Source organism: Dendrobates tinctorius, unplaced genomic scaffold, assembly GCF_039654945.1.
Source record: "Dendrobates tinctorius isolate UK_male_01 unplaced genomic scaffold, ASM3965494v1 ptg000113l, whole genome shotgun sequence".
NCBI classification, from domain to species: Eukaryota; Metazoa; Chordata; class Amphibia; order Anura; family Dendrobatidae; genus Dendrobates; species Dendrobates tinctorius.
In genome coordinates this window covers 1512772-1530836 of record NW_027361781.1, presented here as the reverse complement: position 1 = coordinate 1530836, position 18065 = coordinate 1512772, and the positions used below count along the sequence as shown (strand labels likewise).

Below are 18065 nucleotides of genomic sequence, written 5' to 3'. Positions count from 1 at the left end.
CATATCGGAGAAAATGTTTCTATCTCCACTATGAGCCACTTTTCTAGCTTTCCCTTGCTTCCTGAACAAGATCTACAATGTCAAATTGAGAGGGACTGCCAGCACACTGAGGTATCAGATTACAGCTACGTATTGAAGTCTGTAGGTAGAGAACGAAGGAGAGAGAAACAGACTGAGACACACTGAACTGTGATACTGCTTTCTAGTAAGTGTTTTATTTCACAGTTATAGCTGTATAATGCCCAGAATGTTGCTGTTTCTGAAAATGTGCTGCAAAGAGACAGGAGAGCAGGAAACCCTCATGGCTGTGTGCTGCGTACGAGAAACAGCATAGCAGCAAGTCTCTACCTACTAGCTCAGAGACAACTGAAAATTTGAGATGTTAACTGCAGAGGGAAAAGATTATTAAAAATGCCAGCTATAGGGCATACAATGGCCAGAAATGGTGTTTCACACATATACAGTGACACGTGACATACTAAAAGGTCTCATGGGTGGGATTTAATCACTGTTATCCCCATGTTCTGTTTTTCTTGTAGTGAATAAATATATTGCCCGTGTTTTTACTGGCTCTGCCAACGGCAGCGGAACAGATGCTGATGTGTTCCTGAATATTTTTGGTGAAAAGGGAGACACAGGTACAGTAAACTATACTTTTTTTTACTTGTAACTTTATAAATTGTATTCAACATATAGTATCACACGAGTCTGGCAGCTCTGGGTGCAGTCCCATGCAGCGTGGCTCTAGGCAATGGAAAGAAGTGACAAATAAAAAGGTGTATAAAGTCAGCGACTCGTCATGCGGCATGTCCAACTCTGTATCTAAAAACAGATCCCTTCTTCTAGAACATTGTAGTCATTTAGTAAATACATTCCATGACTTATCTTGTACCAGTTCTGACAGCCTGCATTATTCTCTGGAGACCCAGTCAGCATTGTGCTTGTTGTTACTGAGATCAGTCAGCAAGTCAGGCACATCCCTATCTGCAGAGCTGAGCTTCTATAATTCAGCTACACAGGACCAGGTGATCAGACAATGCAAAGTCAGCTCAATAAGAGTAATATAGGATGTAACTCAGGATCAGTACAGGATCAGTAATGTAATGTATGTACACAGTGACTGCACCAGCAGAATAGTGAGTGCAGCTCTGGAGTATAATACAGGATGTAACTCAGGATCAGTAATGTAATGTATGTACACAGTGACTGCACCAGCAGAATAGTGAGTGCAGCTCTGGGGTATAATACAGGATGTAACTCAGGATCAGTAATGTAATGCATGTACACAGTGACTGCACCAGCAGAATAGTGAGTGCAGCTCTGGGGTATAATACAGGATGTAACTCAGGATCAGTAACGTAATGTATGTACACAGTGACTGCACTAGCTGAATAGTGAGTGCAGCTCTGGAGTATAATACAGGATGTAACTCAGGATCAGTAATGTAATGTATGTACACAGTGACTGCACTAGCAGAATAGTGAGTGCAGCTCTGGAGTATAATACAGGATGTAACTCAGGATCAGTAATGTAATGTATGTACACAGTGACTGCACCAGCAGAATAGTGAGTGCAGCTCTGGAGTATAATACAGGATTAACTCAGGATCAGTAATGTAATGCATGTACACAGTGACTGCACCAGCAGAATAGTGAGTGCAGCTCTGGGGTATAATACAGGATGTAACTCAGGATCAGTAACGTAATGTATGTACACAGTGACTGCACTAGCTGAATAGTGAGTGCAGCTCTGGAGTATAATACAGGATATAACTCAGGATCAGTAATGTAATGTATGTACACAGTGACTGCACTAGCAGAATAGTGAGTGCAGCTCTGGAGTATAATACAGGATGTAACTCAGGATCAGTAATGTAATGTATGTACACAGTGACTCCACCAGCAGAATAGTGAGTGCAGCTCTGGAGTATAATACAGGATGTAACTCAGGATCAGTAATGTAATGCATGTACACAGTGACTGCACCAGCAGAATAGTGAGTGCAGCTCTGGGGTATAATACAGGATGTAACTCAGGATCAGTAAAGTAATATATGTACACAGTGACTGCACCAGCAGAATAGTGAGTGCAGCTCTGGAGTATAATACAGGATGTAACTCAGGATCAGTAATGTAATGCATGTACACAGTGACTACACCAGCAGAATAGTGAGTGCAGCTTTGGGGTATAATACAGGATGTAACTCAGGATCAGTACAGGATCAGTAATGTAATGTATGTACACAGTGACTGCATTAGCTGAATAGTGAGTGCAGCTCTGGAGTATAATACAGGATGTAACTCAGGATCAGTAATGTAATGTATGTACACAGTGACTGCACTAGCAGAATAGTGAGTGCAGCTCTGGAGTATAATACAGGATGTAACTCAGGATCAGTAATGTAATGTATGTACAGAGTGACTGCACCAGCAGAATCATAGAATCGTAGAGTTGGAAGGGACCTCCTGGGCCATCTGGTCCAACTCCCTGCTCAAAGCAGGATTCGCTAAATTATCCAAGTCAAATGTCTGTCCAGCCTCTGTTTGAAGACTTCCATTGAAGAAGAACTCACCACTTCTCGTGGCAGCCTGTTCCACTCATTGATCACTCTGTCAAAAAGTTTTTTCTAATATCTAATCTGTGTCTCTTCCCATTCAGTTTCATCCCATTGCTTCTAGTCTTTCCTTGTGCAAATGAGAATAAAGTTGATCCTTCTACAATGTGACAGCCCTTGAGATATTTGTAGACAGCTATTAAGTCTCCTCTCAGTCTTCTCTTTTGCAAACTAAACAATCCCAAATCCTGCAACCTTTCCTCATAAGACAGGGTTTGCAGACAGGTCACCATTCTGGTCGCTCTTTTCTGAACTTGCTCCAGTTTGTTGATGTCTTTTTTAAAATGTGGTGCCCAAAACTGGACACAATATTCCAGATGAGGTCTGACCAAAGAGGAGTAGAGGGAAATAATGACTTCACGTGATCTCGACTGTATTCTTCTGTTAATACATCCTAGAATTGCATTTGCCTTTTTTGCTGCTGCATCACACTGTTGACTCATATTCAGTCTGTGATCTATTAGTATACCCAAGTCTTTTTCACATGTGCTGTTGCTTAGTCCTATTCCTCCCATTCTGTATATGCAGAATAGTGAGTGCAGCTCTGGAGTATAATACAGGATGTAACTCAGGATCAGTATTGTATGTACACAGTGACTGCACCAGCAGAATAGTGAGTGCAGCTCTGGAGTATAATACAGGATGTAATTCAGAATCATCATCATTAATATCATAAGTAATAATAATTTATCTTGAGCATAGTATAAGCTATAACTTGGAGTCAGTGCAGGATAAGCAATACAAATGTTTTTGCAACATAAAACTATGTTGACTAACGTTACTGCAAACTTTTTATCAAAAGCTTTTAAAGCAGATCTGTTCATAATACAAACTGCAAAATAGTTAATTTGATTTCTTGGACCTTATGAGATTGGTTGTGTTACTGTGGGAATCAGAATGGCTGTAGAACCCTTATTTGAACGTTTCCCCACCTAATGTACAAAAGAGCATTTTATAGGTCGTACTTTCAATTTTATTTCAGAATTAAACAGCCACTCTGATATGGTCATACTAAGTACACCAGACCCATAAAGTCTTAAAGATCTATATAATGTATGCAATTCATATTTCAAAATCTAGTGACAGATTGCTTCAACATTTTAAAACATGCAAACTTACTTCACCGTACCTTGAGCTGCAGTACCACTTTCTGCCTTTATTTCTAGTGGCGCTGTTGCTCTTAATATCAGCTACTTATCGCATTAAGTTTTTCTTAATTCTTAGTTACTTATTACTTTTTGACTATCAATATATTTTTTTCAAAGCAATTTGATTAGGTCTCTATTATTAGCAAATATGATGAAAAATGTAATCGCTGGTTTGTAATGAAAGAGCAAAATATCAAGGGGTCGTACAGGTGATTCACTTATTGTGGGGCTGATATTCTTACTGTTATTGTCAGGAGAGAGAAGATTGGACAATGATAAAGACAACTTCGAAAAGGGGGCGGAGGACAAATTTACCATTGATGCGCCAAATTTAGGAAAAATTCGGAAAATTACAATTGGTCACAATAACAAAGGAGGGTCGGCTGGATGGTTCCTAGAAAAGGTCTGTACAGGGGAAATACTTTACTCGCTTGAATGGTGGGTGTCTGAATCCAAAGTTGATCGGCTCCAAAAAATATCTCCATCTTTTCCATTCTGAGTCACGGAAAATCGGACTGCACTCAGATGCCATACGAGTGCAGCCCGATGTTTCCGCCGACTCCTTGACTTGAATGGCCAAGATCGAACCAAATATCAGATCCAACTCTTGCATGCAGCAATTTTTCTTCTTAAGGTCTCTGTCCGAAGGAAAAACTGACATGTCAGCAACCCTATAAGATTACATTGGTCCGAGCGCGATCCAATGTTTAGTCAGATCAGACTCGGACTGTAAATACCCTCGTCTGAATGAATAAAATGTTCCTGTGCCGAAATAATCTTATAAATTTGCCCTTGCTGTGTACTGTGTAATGTCTGTGTCTGACCGTACAGGAACATGGTCTGATCATACCAAAGCTCCCTGAAAGTTTTGGAAAGTCCTGCTTGTTCCATTTTCTTATCCATGTCCTGTGCTGCCTTCACCTTCCCATTTGTTTAATTGAATACAGTCACTGATGAACGTTAATTTCCCATCTTTTATCAGGTAATCATTGAAGACATCGGTAACAAGGCGATCTATGAATTTCCATGTTCTCGTTGGTTTGCCATTGATGAAGATGACGGGAAAATCCAGAGGGATCTTCTTGTTGGGGGAAGTGAGGCAACAGGTAGGGACGTTGTTATAAAATAAAGGTTAGCTGTGCTTTCTAGTCTTTTATATTGTCGGTCTATGGTGAGAGGGAGCTTTATATGTTCACATACATTATATGGAGAAAAGTATTTGGACGCATATCTTAATCACTGAATTCAGCTTTTAGATTAATCTTATTGTCTCAAGTGTATAACATCCAGCCCCTCTGTCCCTGGTGTATAATATCCGCCCCCTCTCCCCCTGGTGTATAACATCCGGCCCCTCTCCTCCTGGTGTATAATATCCGTCCCTCTGTCCCTGGTGTATAACATCCGGCCCCTCTGTCCCTGGTGTATAACACCCGCCCCCTCTCCCCTTGGTGTATAACATCTGGCCCCTCTGTCCCTGGTGTATAACATCCAGCCCCTCTGTCCCTGGTGTATAACATCTGCCCCCTCTCCCCTTGGTGTATAACATCCGGCCCCTCTCCTCCTGGTGTATAACATCCAGCTCCTCTCCTCCTGGTGTATAATATCTGGCCCTCTCTCTCTGGTGTATAACATCCGGCCCCTCTGTCCCTGGTGTATAACATCAGCCCCCTCTCCCCTTGGTGTATAACATCCGCCCCCTCTCCCCTTGGTGTATAACATCCGCCCCCTCTCCCCCTGGTTTATAACATCCAGCCCCTCTCCCCCTGGTGTATAACATCTGGCCCCTCTCCCCCTGGTGTATAACATCCGGCCCCTCCCCCCCCGGTGTAGAACACATGGCCTCTCTCCCCCAGTTTATAACACCCAGCCCCTCTGTACCGATGTTTAACATACAGCCCCTTGCCCCCCTTTTGCATAACCTCCAATTCCTCCCCCTGTGTATAACACAGGGCCCCTCTCCCCCTGGTGTATAACATCCGGTCCCTCTCCCCCTGGTGTATAACATCCGGCCCCTCTCCCCCCGGTGTATAACACAGGGCCTCTCTCCCCCAGTTTATAACACCCGGCCCCTCTGCCCCGATGTTTAACATCCAGCCCCTTGCCCCCTTTTGCATAACCTCCAATTCCTCCCCCTGTGTATAACACACGCCCCCTCTCCCCCTGGTTTATAACATCTGGCCCCTCTCCCCCTGGTGTATAACATCCGGCTCCTCTGTCCCTTGTGTATAACATCTGGCCCCTCTGTCCCTGGTGTATAACATCCGGCCCTTCTGTCCCTTGTGTATAACATCTGTCCCCTCTTCCCCTGGTGTATAACACATGGCCCCTCTCCCTCAGTTTATAACACCTGACCCCTCTGCCCCGATGTTTAACATCCAGCCCTTCACCCCCTCATGCATAACCTCCAATTCCTCCCCCCTGTGTATAACACACGGCCCCTCTCCCTTGGTGTATATCATCTGGCCCCTTCCCTCCCCGGTGTATAACATTTAGTCCCTACCCCACTTCCCCCCCAGTGTTTAACCTCCAGCCCCTCATCCCTTATGTATAACTTGCTGCCCCCCCCCGCCATTCCGTCGGCCTTTACTAACATGTAACAGATCGGCTGGTGGTAAAGAGCTCCCTGATACCAGCTTGGTCCTGTAATGGGAGGTACCGGGGTAACAAGTCTGCTTCTGATATTTCCTTCTTTTAAATCTTCCACCATCGCGTATGAGTGATATTATTGAGAAGTGGAAGAAACAGCAGCAACTCAGCCACATAGTGGAGACCACGTAACATTAAAGAGCGGGGGGCCAAGTGCTGAGCACAGAAAAGACACCAATGTTCTGCTGACTCCATAACTGCAGAGTCCAGACCTCCTCTGTTATAACATCAGTACAAACACTGCACCCCCGCCGGGAGCTTTTTTTGGCTAAGCAGCTGCATGTAGCCTTACATCACCAAGCACAATGCTGAGCGTCGGATGGAGCTGTGTAAAGTTGCCACCACTGGATTCTGGAGGAGACGTGTTCTGTGTAGTGACTGATCACACTTCTCTGTCTGATGTCTGATGGAAAAGTCTGGGTTTGGTGATGGAGAACGTTACCCCCCTGACTGCATTGTGCCCGCTGTACAGATGGTGAAGGAGTAAAATGCTATTGGCTGTTATCTGGGGTCAGCGTTGGTGTCTTTGTTCCAGTGAAGGAAAATCCTAAAGAAGCCCTCCTCCTCCTCACATCAAAAATGTTGACCTCTTAATATATTGCAGTTATCATATTATTCAGCACCGTGTACTTACAATTGCTCATTTTTCCTTTCTACCCAGATAATTCTTTTTTTTATTAGGTCAGACATCATGTGATGAAAAACTGACTAGCTTAATCCTTCTAAGGGTCCTTTCACGTAGTAGACTACATCTGAGTGTCAGCTTCCTGTAGGCTTACACTCTCGAAAATAGTGCTCGTAAGAGCTCACGCTCACTCTGCCGTCACCATTACAGTCTATGGCCCCCATTGGCGCATGCGTCCAGATCCCTTTTTGCGGAGGATGTATGCCCGGTTGATGACACAGAAACCAATGTGAAAGCACCCTAAGCTCTGTGTAGAAACAGGAGGTCAATTTTCCCTGTACGAGTCATAAATCACTGCAAAGTCAATGGCATGAGGGAGGGGGCACAGCTGAGTCAGTAGTTGAAGAGGGGAATGATAAATGCAGGGACAAGAGACTTCCTGTTTCTACATAGAGCAGAGAAAAGAGAATTATCTGGGTAGAAAGGCAAAATGAGCAATTGTAAGTACACAGTGCTATAATATGATGACTGCAATAAATTAATAGAATAAAAACTTTGATGGAAGGAGGAGGAGGAAGAGGAGGAGAAGGCCTTCTTTAAAGCTTTAGCACAAGACATTGTGGACACTTTTAGCTTCCAGCTTTTTGGGAACAGTTTGGGGAAGACCCTTTTCTGTTCCCCATGACTGTGCCCAGTTTACAAGGTCCATACAAATATGGAGGGGGAGAACACGAGCGGCCGCACAGAGCCCAGACCTCAGCCCCATCCAACACCTATAATGGAGATTGTGACCCCCGGCCGCCCCCCCCTACATCAGGGTCTGAGCTCACAAATGCTCTTCTGGATAAAGGGTCAAAAATTCCCACAAATGCCTCCAAAATCTTGTAGAAAGAGCAGGAGCTGATATATCTGCAAAGAGACCGACTCCATATTGACGTCTATAAATGTAGGTTTTGTTTTCAAGATGTTCACTTTACAGTAAAAATTACTGAGCAACTGGATTCTGCAGATCAGTACAATTTCGGAAATATCAAATTTGTGTGTTTTTGAACACTACTTAAAAAAAAATATCAGATATTCTGAAAAAAATTGTTTTTGTTGCCATTTAATCAATTTAATCAAATGAAAAACTATTTAAATTTTCCCTAGATCGAGATGTGAGAGGACTAGTTTTCTGCTGGGACAGCTTTATTTTATATTTTGGGATATATCTGACTTTTACATTATTTTGAGGAGGTGAGATGATTAAAAAAAATGGCAATATTAATGTTTTCAATTTTTTATCCTACCACATGGGTTAAATAATTTTATTTTTTGGTGGATCAGACTTTTACGAATGTGGAGATAAGAAATGCAAAGTTTTTTTTGGAGGGTTATTTGAACTTTCAGACTTTTTTTTTTTTTTTTTTTTTACATTTTTTATGTTTTTTTTTAGTAGTCCCCCCAGGGGACTTGAACCTAAATAAAGTGCTTTAGCGAATGGCAGACGGAACGTTGGATGCCAACTATGTTTATTCTTAAATTCTCAGGAATCGTGTACAATGTTTCTATAATGACGGGAGACATCCGGGGTGCTGGCACAAACTCCAAAGTTCACGTTATCCTCCATGGATCGAAGGGTTTAAAGAACAGCGGAAAGATATTTTTGGAAGGAGGAGAGTTTGAACGAGCGAGAATTGACATCTTTAATATTGAGATCGCCGCCTTGCTCAGCCCCCTCAGCAGAGTGACCATCGGCCATGACGGGAGAGGTGTCAGCTCCGGGTGGTATTGCGAGAAGGTCAGTCAGCTGGATCATTAAAGAGAAAATCTAACAATTATGTAGAACCCCATTCTTCACCATATAAGTTATAACTATTATAAACCCCCTCTCAATACAGTAGTTACAGCTTTCAGAGCATACTGGGAGTTGTAGTTTTGCAACGTCTCATGTGCCAGAGCCTACAGACTGTAATTCACACTGTCCCTGCAGCTGTCACCAGGCACAACATGGAGCTTGCAAATCAGGACCTAATACTGAGTGCCGGGAATACGGGCAGACACAAAGCTCTGTTCTGAAAAAAATCTCTTTACAAGTCTCTGCTCCCTCGAGTTTTCAGAGTCAATTTCATCTGCACTTTGTCACCTCGCACACTGGCCTGTCTGTCCTGTTCTTCTTCATAAATCAATCTTGTCTTTTTGTACTGTCAAAAATAATATCAGCGAAGCATGTAGTGTACACTGCCCAGAACTCCTGCAACCTAAAATGTTATCTGTTAACCCCCTCCCGGAGCTTCCAGAGGCTAAAGTTTCTAATGTGGAATTTAGTGTCCGCTGCAAGCAGGGCCGGTTTTAGGCAAAGTGGGGCCCTAGGCAAAGTTTATAATGGGGCCCCAAATGCTAACATATTGCACATCACACAGAAGCATTTCGATTGTAGTTACATGCGCTGAGTTCAGGCCGCTAAACGAGTGTGATCAACAATACTGAAGTCGTTCAACACTTGTTTCCTGGCCTCTTTCCACCGTCTGAGAAAGAATGATGGGGACAGAACGATCACTAACAGATCACCATACAGTATCATGTTATAAGCAGCACATCTACAGTGCACACCCCATAGTACTCCATATACTATAATGTGCCCCATAGTCCTCCATATAGTATAATACACTCCTCAGTCCTCCATATAGTATAATACACTCCTCATAGTCCTCCATATAATATAATGTGCCCCATAGTCCTCCATATAGTATAATACACTCCTCATAGTCCTCCATATACTATAATGTGCCCCATAGTCCTCCATATACAACCCCTGGCAAAAATTATGAAATCACCGGCCTTGGAGGATGTTCATTCAGTTGTTTAATTTTGTAGAAAAAAAAGCAGATCACAGACATGGCCCAAAACTAAAGTCAATTCAAATGGCAACTTTCTGGCTTAAAGAAACACTAACAGAAATCAAGAACAAAAAATGTGGTAGTCAGTAATGGTTACTTTTGTAAACCAAGCATAAGGGAAAAAATTCTGGAATCATGAAAAACAAAAAAACACTCCAACACATCACTAGTATTTTGTTGCACCACCTCTGGCTTTTATAACAGCTTGCAGTCTCTGAGGCATGGACTTAATGAGTGTCAAACAGTACTCTTGATCAATCTGGCTCCAACTTTCTCTGATTGCTGTTGCCAGATCAGCTTTGCAGGTTGGAGCCTTGTCAAGGACCATTTTCTTCAACTTCCACCAAATATTTTCAATTGGATTGAGATCCGGACTATTTGCAGGCCATGACATTGATCTTATGTGTCTTTTTTCAAGGAATGTTTTCACAGTTTTTGCTCTATGGCAGGATGCATTATCATCTTGAAAAATAATTTCATCATCCCCAAACATCCTTTCAATTGATGGGATAAGTAAAGTGTCCAAAATATCAGCATAAACTTGTGCATTTACTGAAGATGTAATGGCAGCCATCTCACCAGTGCCTTTACCTGACATGCAGCCCCATATCATCAATGAGTGTGGAAATTTGCATGTTCTCTTCAGGCAGTCATCTTTATAAATTTCATTGGAACAGCACCAAACAAAAGTTTCATCATCACTGAATATGACTTTCATCCAGTCATCCACAGTTCACGATTGCTTTTCCTTATCCCATTGTTACCTTGTTTTTTTTCTGTTTAGTTGTTAATGATGGCTTTCGTTTAGCGTTTCTGTTTGTAAATCCCATTTCCTTTAGGTGGTTTCTTACTGTTCGGTCACAGACGTTGACTCCAGTTTCCTCCCATTCGTTCCTCATTTGTTTTGTTGTGCATTTCCTGTTTTGGAGACATATTGCTTTAAGTTTCCGGTCTTGACGCTTTGATGTCTTCCTTGGTCTACCAGTATGTTTGCCTTTAACAACCTTCCCATGTTGTTTGTATTTGGTCCAGATTTTAGACACAGCTGACTGTGAACAACCAACATCTTTTGCAACATTGCGTGATGATTTACCCTCTTTTAAGAGTTTGATAATCCTCTCCTTTGTTTCAATTGACATCTCTCGTATTGGAGCCATGATTCATATCAGTACACTTGGTGCAACAGATCTCCAAGGTGTGATCACTCCTTTCTACATGCAGACTAGCGAGCAGGTCTAATTTGATGCTGTGTTAGTTTCGGGAATGAAAATTTACAGGGTGATTCCATAATTTTTTCCCTCAGAATTGAGTGACTCCATAATTTTTCCCTTATGCTTGGTTTAAAAAAGTAACCATTACTGACTACCACATTTTTTGTTCTTGATTTCTTTTAGTGTTTTTTAAAGCCAGAAAGTTGCCATTTGAAATGACTTTAGTTTTGTGCCATGTCTGTGATCTTCTTTTTTTCTACAAAATTAAACAACTGAATGAACATCCTCCAAGGCCGGTGATTGCATAGTTTTTGCAACGGGTTGTAGTATAATACACTCCCTATAGTCCTCCATATAATATAATGTGCCCCATAGTCTTCCATATAATATAATACACTCCCCGTAGTCCTCCATATAGTATAATTACTATATGGAGCACTATGCGGAGTATATTATACTATATGGAGGACTGAGCAGTGTATTTTAATATGTGGGGGACTATGAGGAGTGTATTATATGGAGGACTGAGTAGTGTATTATACTATATGGAGGACTGAGTTTATTTTAATATATGGAGTGCTATGAGGAGTGTATTATACTATATGGAGGACTATGAGGAGAGTAATACACTCCTCATAGCCCTCCATATATTAAAATACACTCAGTCCTCCATATAGTATAATACACTCCTCATAGTGCTCCATATAGTATAATACACCGCCAGTCATCCATGTAGTACAATTCACTTCACATAGTATAATGCACCCCATAGTTCTTCATATAGTATAATGTATTCCCCATAGTCCTCGATACAGTATAATGCAGCCCACATATAGTATAATGCAGCCACCCCATAGAGCATAATGCAGCCACCCCACAGAGTATAATGCAGCCCCGCTATACAATATACTGTAACCCCCCATAGTATATAATGCAGCCCCCCTCTTATAGTATAATGCAGCCATCCCACAGAATATAATGTAACCCCCTCATAGAATATAATAATAATAAATTTTATTTCTATAGCGCCGACATATTCCGCAGCACTTTACATTTCAGAGGGGACTTGTACAGACAATAGACATTACAGCATAACAATAATCACATAGATCATAACAGATACCAAGAGGAATGAGGGCCCTGCTCGCAAGCTTATGTGGTGCCCCCAGGAGTATGGTCGCCACAGTGGCATTGCCTTCCTTCAGGGAGGGTGATGTCAGGCTTGGAAGCAATGAAGGGTCTCTCTAGCAGTTAATCAATACATGCAACAGAGTTCCCACTCCAGGCCAGCAGAGGGAGCTCTGAACCCAGAACTGAGGGGAGGAGCTGTCTCTGAGGGCCAGGAAGGGAAATTAGTTAGTGTGAGGAGGGCAATGTGTGTAGATGTGTGGAGAGAAGATGTGGGTTGAGCTGAGGATAGAGAGCTCCCTCCCAGTGACAGCGCATGATCTGGAGCCTGGTCTCCACGGTTGTATGGATACTGAAGGTCCTGCAACAGAAACCAGAGGAATAGGAAGCTGTAAATGCTCTATTCCCACCTAAGACTCGGAGGCACAACAGCGACGGGTGAGCCAAGAGAGATAGAGGGCTACAGCTGTCTGCCATACGAGGTAGTTCTAAGAGAAGATAAGGAGGAACTTCAGAGTAACACTGTACTGCATGTACCTCAAGCCAGCGCTAGGAAGGAGACTACACAACCCATCTGATAGAGAGATCCCCGAGTTGCTTCCAGGCTAGCCTGCTCCTGTGCCATCTGTAACCAGGACCCTGGACTGTGTTTGCCAAGTAAAGGTAAAGAAACTGCACCCTGTTGTGTCCTTGCCTCCTTCCTGCAACATCCTCAGCACTGCTACATCTCTGTGCCAAACACTGCACCCTCTTCCTAAACATTCAGCTACACTGCCCTGGGACTACAGCCCTGCTTGTGGAGGGCTACACCATCATTGGTGCACCCCACCATCTGTCCCAGAGGATCTGTCTGCAGCGTCGGCTTAACATCCTCATTGCCGAACACCACAGGTGACGTCACGAATCACTTATAAACTTTATTCTCAACTCAACCCCTTTTACATGGGCTCCCAGGGCCACGGACCGGGTCACCGCTGCTGTGACATTCCCATCTGAGAGACCGCCCCGGTACCGAGTACCCCACAGCCCTGGGAGGGCGACCCACTTACAATCTATGAGGGAAAAAAAAAAAGAGAGACACGAAAGGTGGGTGGTAACAGTTGCCCTGATTGTATGGACCAGCCATAATGTTAAGTGTGTGACAGTACAGACACAGAGGGCTAATGGATGTATAAAGCATGTGGGAACATGATGCGGGTAATCTGGTTATGGTAAAAACTTTTGGCTGTGCCACACAGGGATAGATTAGGTTAATGTGTTGAGGCGATAGGCCAGTCTGAATACATGAGTTTTCAGGGCACGCTTAAAATTGTGGGGATTGGGGACTAATCGTATTGACCTTGGAAGTGCATTCCAAAGAATTGGCGCAGCACGTGTAAAGTCTTGTAGATGGGAGTGGGAGGTTCTGATTATTGTGGATGCTAACCTCAGGTCATCAGCAGAACGGAGGGCGTGGGTAGGATGGTATACTGAAAGCTCGGAGTCAAGTATGACCCCAAGACAACGGGCATGTTGCTGGGGAGTAATAGTGGAACCACACACGGAAATGGCAATGTCGGGTATAGGTACATTAGTAGCGGAAGGAAACACCAGGAGTTCAGTCTTTGACAGGTTCAGTTTCAGATATAGTGAGGACATGATGTTAGACACAGCGTCTAGACAATCGCCGGTGTTTTCTAGAAAGGCAGGCGTGATGTCAGGATAAGAAGCGTATAATTGGGTGTCATCAGCATAGAGATGGTACTGGAAACCAAATCTACTGATTGTTTGACCAATAGGGGCAGTATACAAAGAGAAGGGGGCCTAGGACTGATCCTTGAGGAACCCCAACAGTAAGGGGAAGGTGAGAGGAGGAGGAACCGGCAAAAGATACCGTAAAAGAGTGGTCAGAGAGATAGGAGGAGAACCAGGAGAGAACGGCGTCCTTGAGGCCAATGGAATGGAGCATAGTGAGGAGGAGCTGATGATCCACAGTGTCGAATGCTGCAGAGAGATCCAAGAGAATTAGCATGGAGTAATGACCATTTGATTTAGCTGTTAGTAGATCATTAGAGACTTTAGTGAGGGCAGTTTCAGTAGAGTGTAAAGAGCGGAAACCGGATTGGAGAGGGTCGAGAAGAGAGTTATCAAAGAGATAGCGGATAAGACGGGAGTGGACCAGGCATTCCAGGAGTTTAGATATGAAGTAGAAGAATATAATGCAGCCCCCCTCACATAGTATAATGCAGCCCCTCCATAGAATATATGGCAGCCCCTTATATAGTATAATGCAGCCCCTCCATAGAATGCAATGTAGCCCTCCTCATATAGTATAATGCAGCTCCAATAGAATATAATACAGTATAGCCCACTCAAAGTATAATGAAGCCCCCATACAATATAATCTAGCCCCCAATAGAATATAATGCAACCCCCCATAGAATATAATGTAGCCTTCTCATATAGTATACTGTAGCCCCCTCAGAGTATGATGCAATCACTCCCCATAGAATAAATATAATACATCCACCCATAGAATATAATGTAGCCCCAAATAGAATATAATACAGCCCACCTCCCCATAGAATATAATGTAGCCCCCCCATATTATATAACACACCCTCCCCCATAAAATATAGTGTATTATGTACCCCCCATGGTATATAACAGCCACTTAGTATATAGCACAGCCCCATAGTATATAGCACAGCACACATAGTACAGTGCTGTGCAAATTAATTGGGACAAAGAATTTTTTTAAGTAAAATCGGAAGTTGGTTACCAGTCAGTGATTAACTGCTTTGAACAGGCACTCACACCTGTTCAAAGCAGTTAAAACTGGTATGAATCACTGACTGGTAACCAACTTCCGATTTTACTTAAAAAAATTATTTGTCCCAATTAATTTGCACAGCACTGTACTAAGAATTTTTTTAAGTAAAATCGGAAGTTGGTTACCAGTCAGTGATTCAAACCAGTTTTAACTGCTTTGAACAGGTGTGAGTGCCTGTTCAAAGCAGTTAATCACTGACTGGTAACCAACTTACGATTTTACTTAAAGAAAATGCTTTGTCCCAATTAATTTGCACAGCACTGTATATAGCACAGCACCACGTGGTATATAGCACAGCTCCACATGGTATATAGCACAGCACCACATGGTATATAGCATAGCACCACATAGCATATAACCTCCCCCCCCGAGAATGGCCCCACAGTCCAGTACTCACTATTACATTAAAAAAAAAAAAAAACACACTCCTCACCTCTCCTCGTGCCCGCGCTGCTCCCGGCTCCTGTCTCTGTGGCTGCACTGCCGGCACACAGTGAGTGCACGATGACGTCATCACGCACCCGCAGTGTCAGAGGCAGAGCGGGAAATGATGGGAGAGGGAGCGTCAGCCGATGCTCTCGCTTTCATCATTGCTTTGAACTGTACCGCGTCTATGATGCCAGTATAGTTCAATGCGGCGGTGGGGGGAGTCGGCGCAGGCGGCAAGTGGACCCCCCTGCCTCACGGGCCCCATAGTGGCTGTGTGATGTGCCGCTAGCTGAGGGCCCCTGGGGGATTGGATCCCTAAGCATCTGCCCGCCGCCAACGCCGGCCCTGGCTGCAAGAATATATCTACTATAATAGGGTCCGATATGTACAAAAGTGTAACTATTATAATACTGCCTCCTATGTACAAGAATGTAACTATTATAATACTGCCTCCTATATACAAGAATATAACTACTATAGTACTGCCTCCTATGTACAAGAATATAACTACTATAATACTGCCCCTATGTACAAGAATATAGCTACTATAAGGCTGGGATCACACTACCGTGTGTGATGCGAGAAACTCAAATGAGTCTCTCGCATCAACACCCGACGCTGTCGCCGGCATTCAGGACCGGAGCTGCGGTTACATGTATTTCTCATGCTAGTGTGATCTCGGCCGAATTCTGCCTCCTATGTACAAGAATATAACTGCTATAATACTGCTCCCATGTGCAAGAATATAGCTACTGTAATACTGCCTCCTATGTATAAGAATATAACTACTATAATACTGCTCCCATGTGCAAGAATATAACTACTATAATACTGCCCCTATGTACAGTAATATAACTACTACAGTATAATAGTGCCCCTTATGTACAAGAATATAAATACTGTAATACTGTGTCATATGTAAAAGTAATATACCTACCATAATACTGCCTTTTATGCACAAAAATAAAACTACTATAATACTTCTCTTACGAACAAGAATATAGCTACAATATAGCTTACAATTGCTTGTTTTGCCTTTCTACCAGCTAATTCTTCTTTATTCCATTAGGTCTATGACATTACATGATTCAAAACTGACTAGCTGAATCTTTCTAAGCTCTATTTAGAAACAGGAGGTCAGTTTTCTCAATCCCCCATGACAGCACAACAGAGAGAGGGGATCTGTCCTCCAGGGACATGAAACCTACAGATAAAAGGGCGGTACCTCTCCATCGCATCAGTTGGTTTCGGCAGCAGAGAGGCCCCTGCCACGGCTGGTGCGGTGCCTGAGGCCGCCACCTCTGGGACCGATGGATTTTTCAGGGTGAGCGGGGGGGGGGGGGGGGGGGGGGAGCGTGGCTGCCACTCCGGAGAGGAGGCAGGGGCTTCCGGGTACCCATGGGAGCGCGCGCCGGCAGTGTGCTTACCTGAAGGTGGACAAAGATGACCTCCGCTCTAGTAGTAAAGCGCGGCTTCTGGGTTCCCGATTGGCGCATGCGCAGTTGAGAGGCTCGCCGATGACGGGGCGCAAGAGGAGGAGCAGCCTGGAAGTGAACCCTGAACGCTGGGCGGTAAATTCAAAAGGGGGAAGGTGTAGGCATCCTTGCTGCATGCAGTCCCCATGAACCATGAAGGACAGTGATCACCAGCAGGACCTGGAGCAGCGCCACCACAAGTAGCAGTCGGATGTTCCAAAGCCACTCTACGCAGAACAGCAGATCTGCTGCAGTGAGCAAGTCACCATCTCTGGATCTTCCTCTACAAGATCCTATCCCCCCTCCAGAACCGGTACCTGCGACCACATCTAAATGGTGAGTGACCATCGAGAAAGTTCACTATTGTAATGGGGTTCCTTCTCTTCCCTTACTAGGGAAAGAAGAGATCGAGGAAATGAAAAACAGGTGCTGTCCCACCTGTAACAGAGCTTTACCGGAATACTGGAACAAGAAGTTCTGTAAATCCTGTATACAACAAGTACAATGTGAGGAAACCCAGGATTTTGCCTCTGAACTGAGATCTGCAATCAGATTAGAGGTCCAGAGTGCCTTTATGTCCCTTAGCCAGGGGGATAAAATAAAAAAGGAGGCTACATTATGTTGGCATATGCAACAGAAATGGACTTATTGTTTATGTAATGGAGGACTTTAAACTAGCCTGACAGCAGATAATAATAATAATAATAATAATAATAATAAATTTTATTTCTATAGCGCCGACATATTCCGCAGCACTTTACATTTCAGAGGGGATTTGTACAGACAATAGACATTACAGCATAACAATAATCACAAAGATTATAACAAATACCAAGAGGAATGAGGGCCCTGCTCGCAATCTTACAGTCTATGAGGAAAAAGGGGAGACACGAAAGGTGGGTGGTAACAGTTGCCCTGATTGTATGGACCAGCCATAATGTTAAGTGTGTAACAGTACAGAGACAGAAGGCTAATGGATGCATAAAGCATGTGGGAACATGATGCAGGGAACCTGGTTATGGTAAAACTTTTGGCTGTGCCACACAGGGATAGATTAGGTTAATATGTTGAGGCGATAGGCCAGTCTGAATAAATGCGT

The 18065-nt window shown here is 43.5% G+C and overlaps 1 protein-coding gene and 1 long non-coding RNA gene across 2 annotated transcripts in view; one reads left to right on the top strand and one right to left on the bottom strand.

Annotated features, from left to right (window-relative positions):
- Positions 1 to 18065, top strand: part of LOXHD1 (lipoxygenase homology PLAT domains 1) — a 283627-nt gene that overhangs the window by 104174 nt on the left and 161388 nt on the right. The window contains exons 10-13 of the mRNA XM_073589763.1: positions 540 to 638; positions 4016 to 4164; positions 4744 to 4867; positions 8562 to 8812. Coding sequence (XP_073445864.1) covers positions 540 to 638; positions 4016 to 4164; positions 4744 to 4867; positions 8562 to 8812 — 623 coding nt within the window. The remainder of the gene's footprint in view (positions 1 to 539; positions 639 to 4015; positions 4165 to 4743; positions 4868 to 8561; positions 8813 to 18065) is intronic.
- Positions 1 to 18065, bottom strand: part of LOC141100988 (uncharacterized) — a 77770-nt gene that overhangs the window by 39683 nt on the left and 20022 nt on the right. The gene's annotated exons all lie outside the window — the stretch shown is intronic.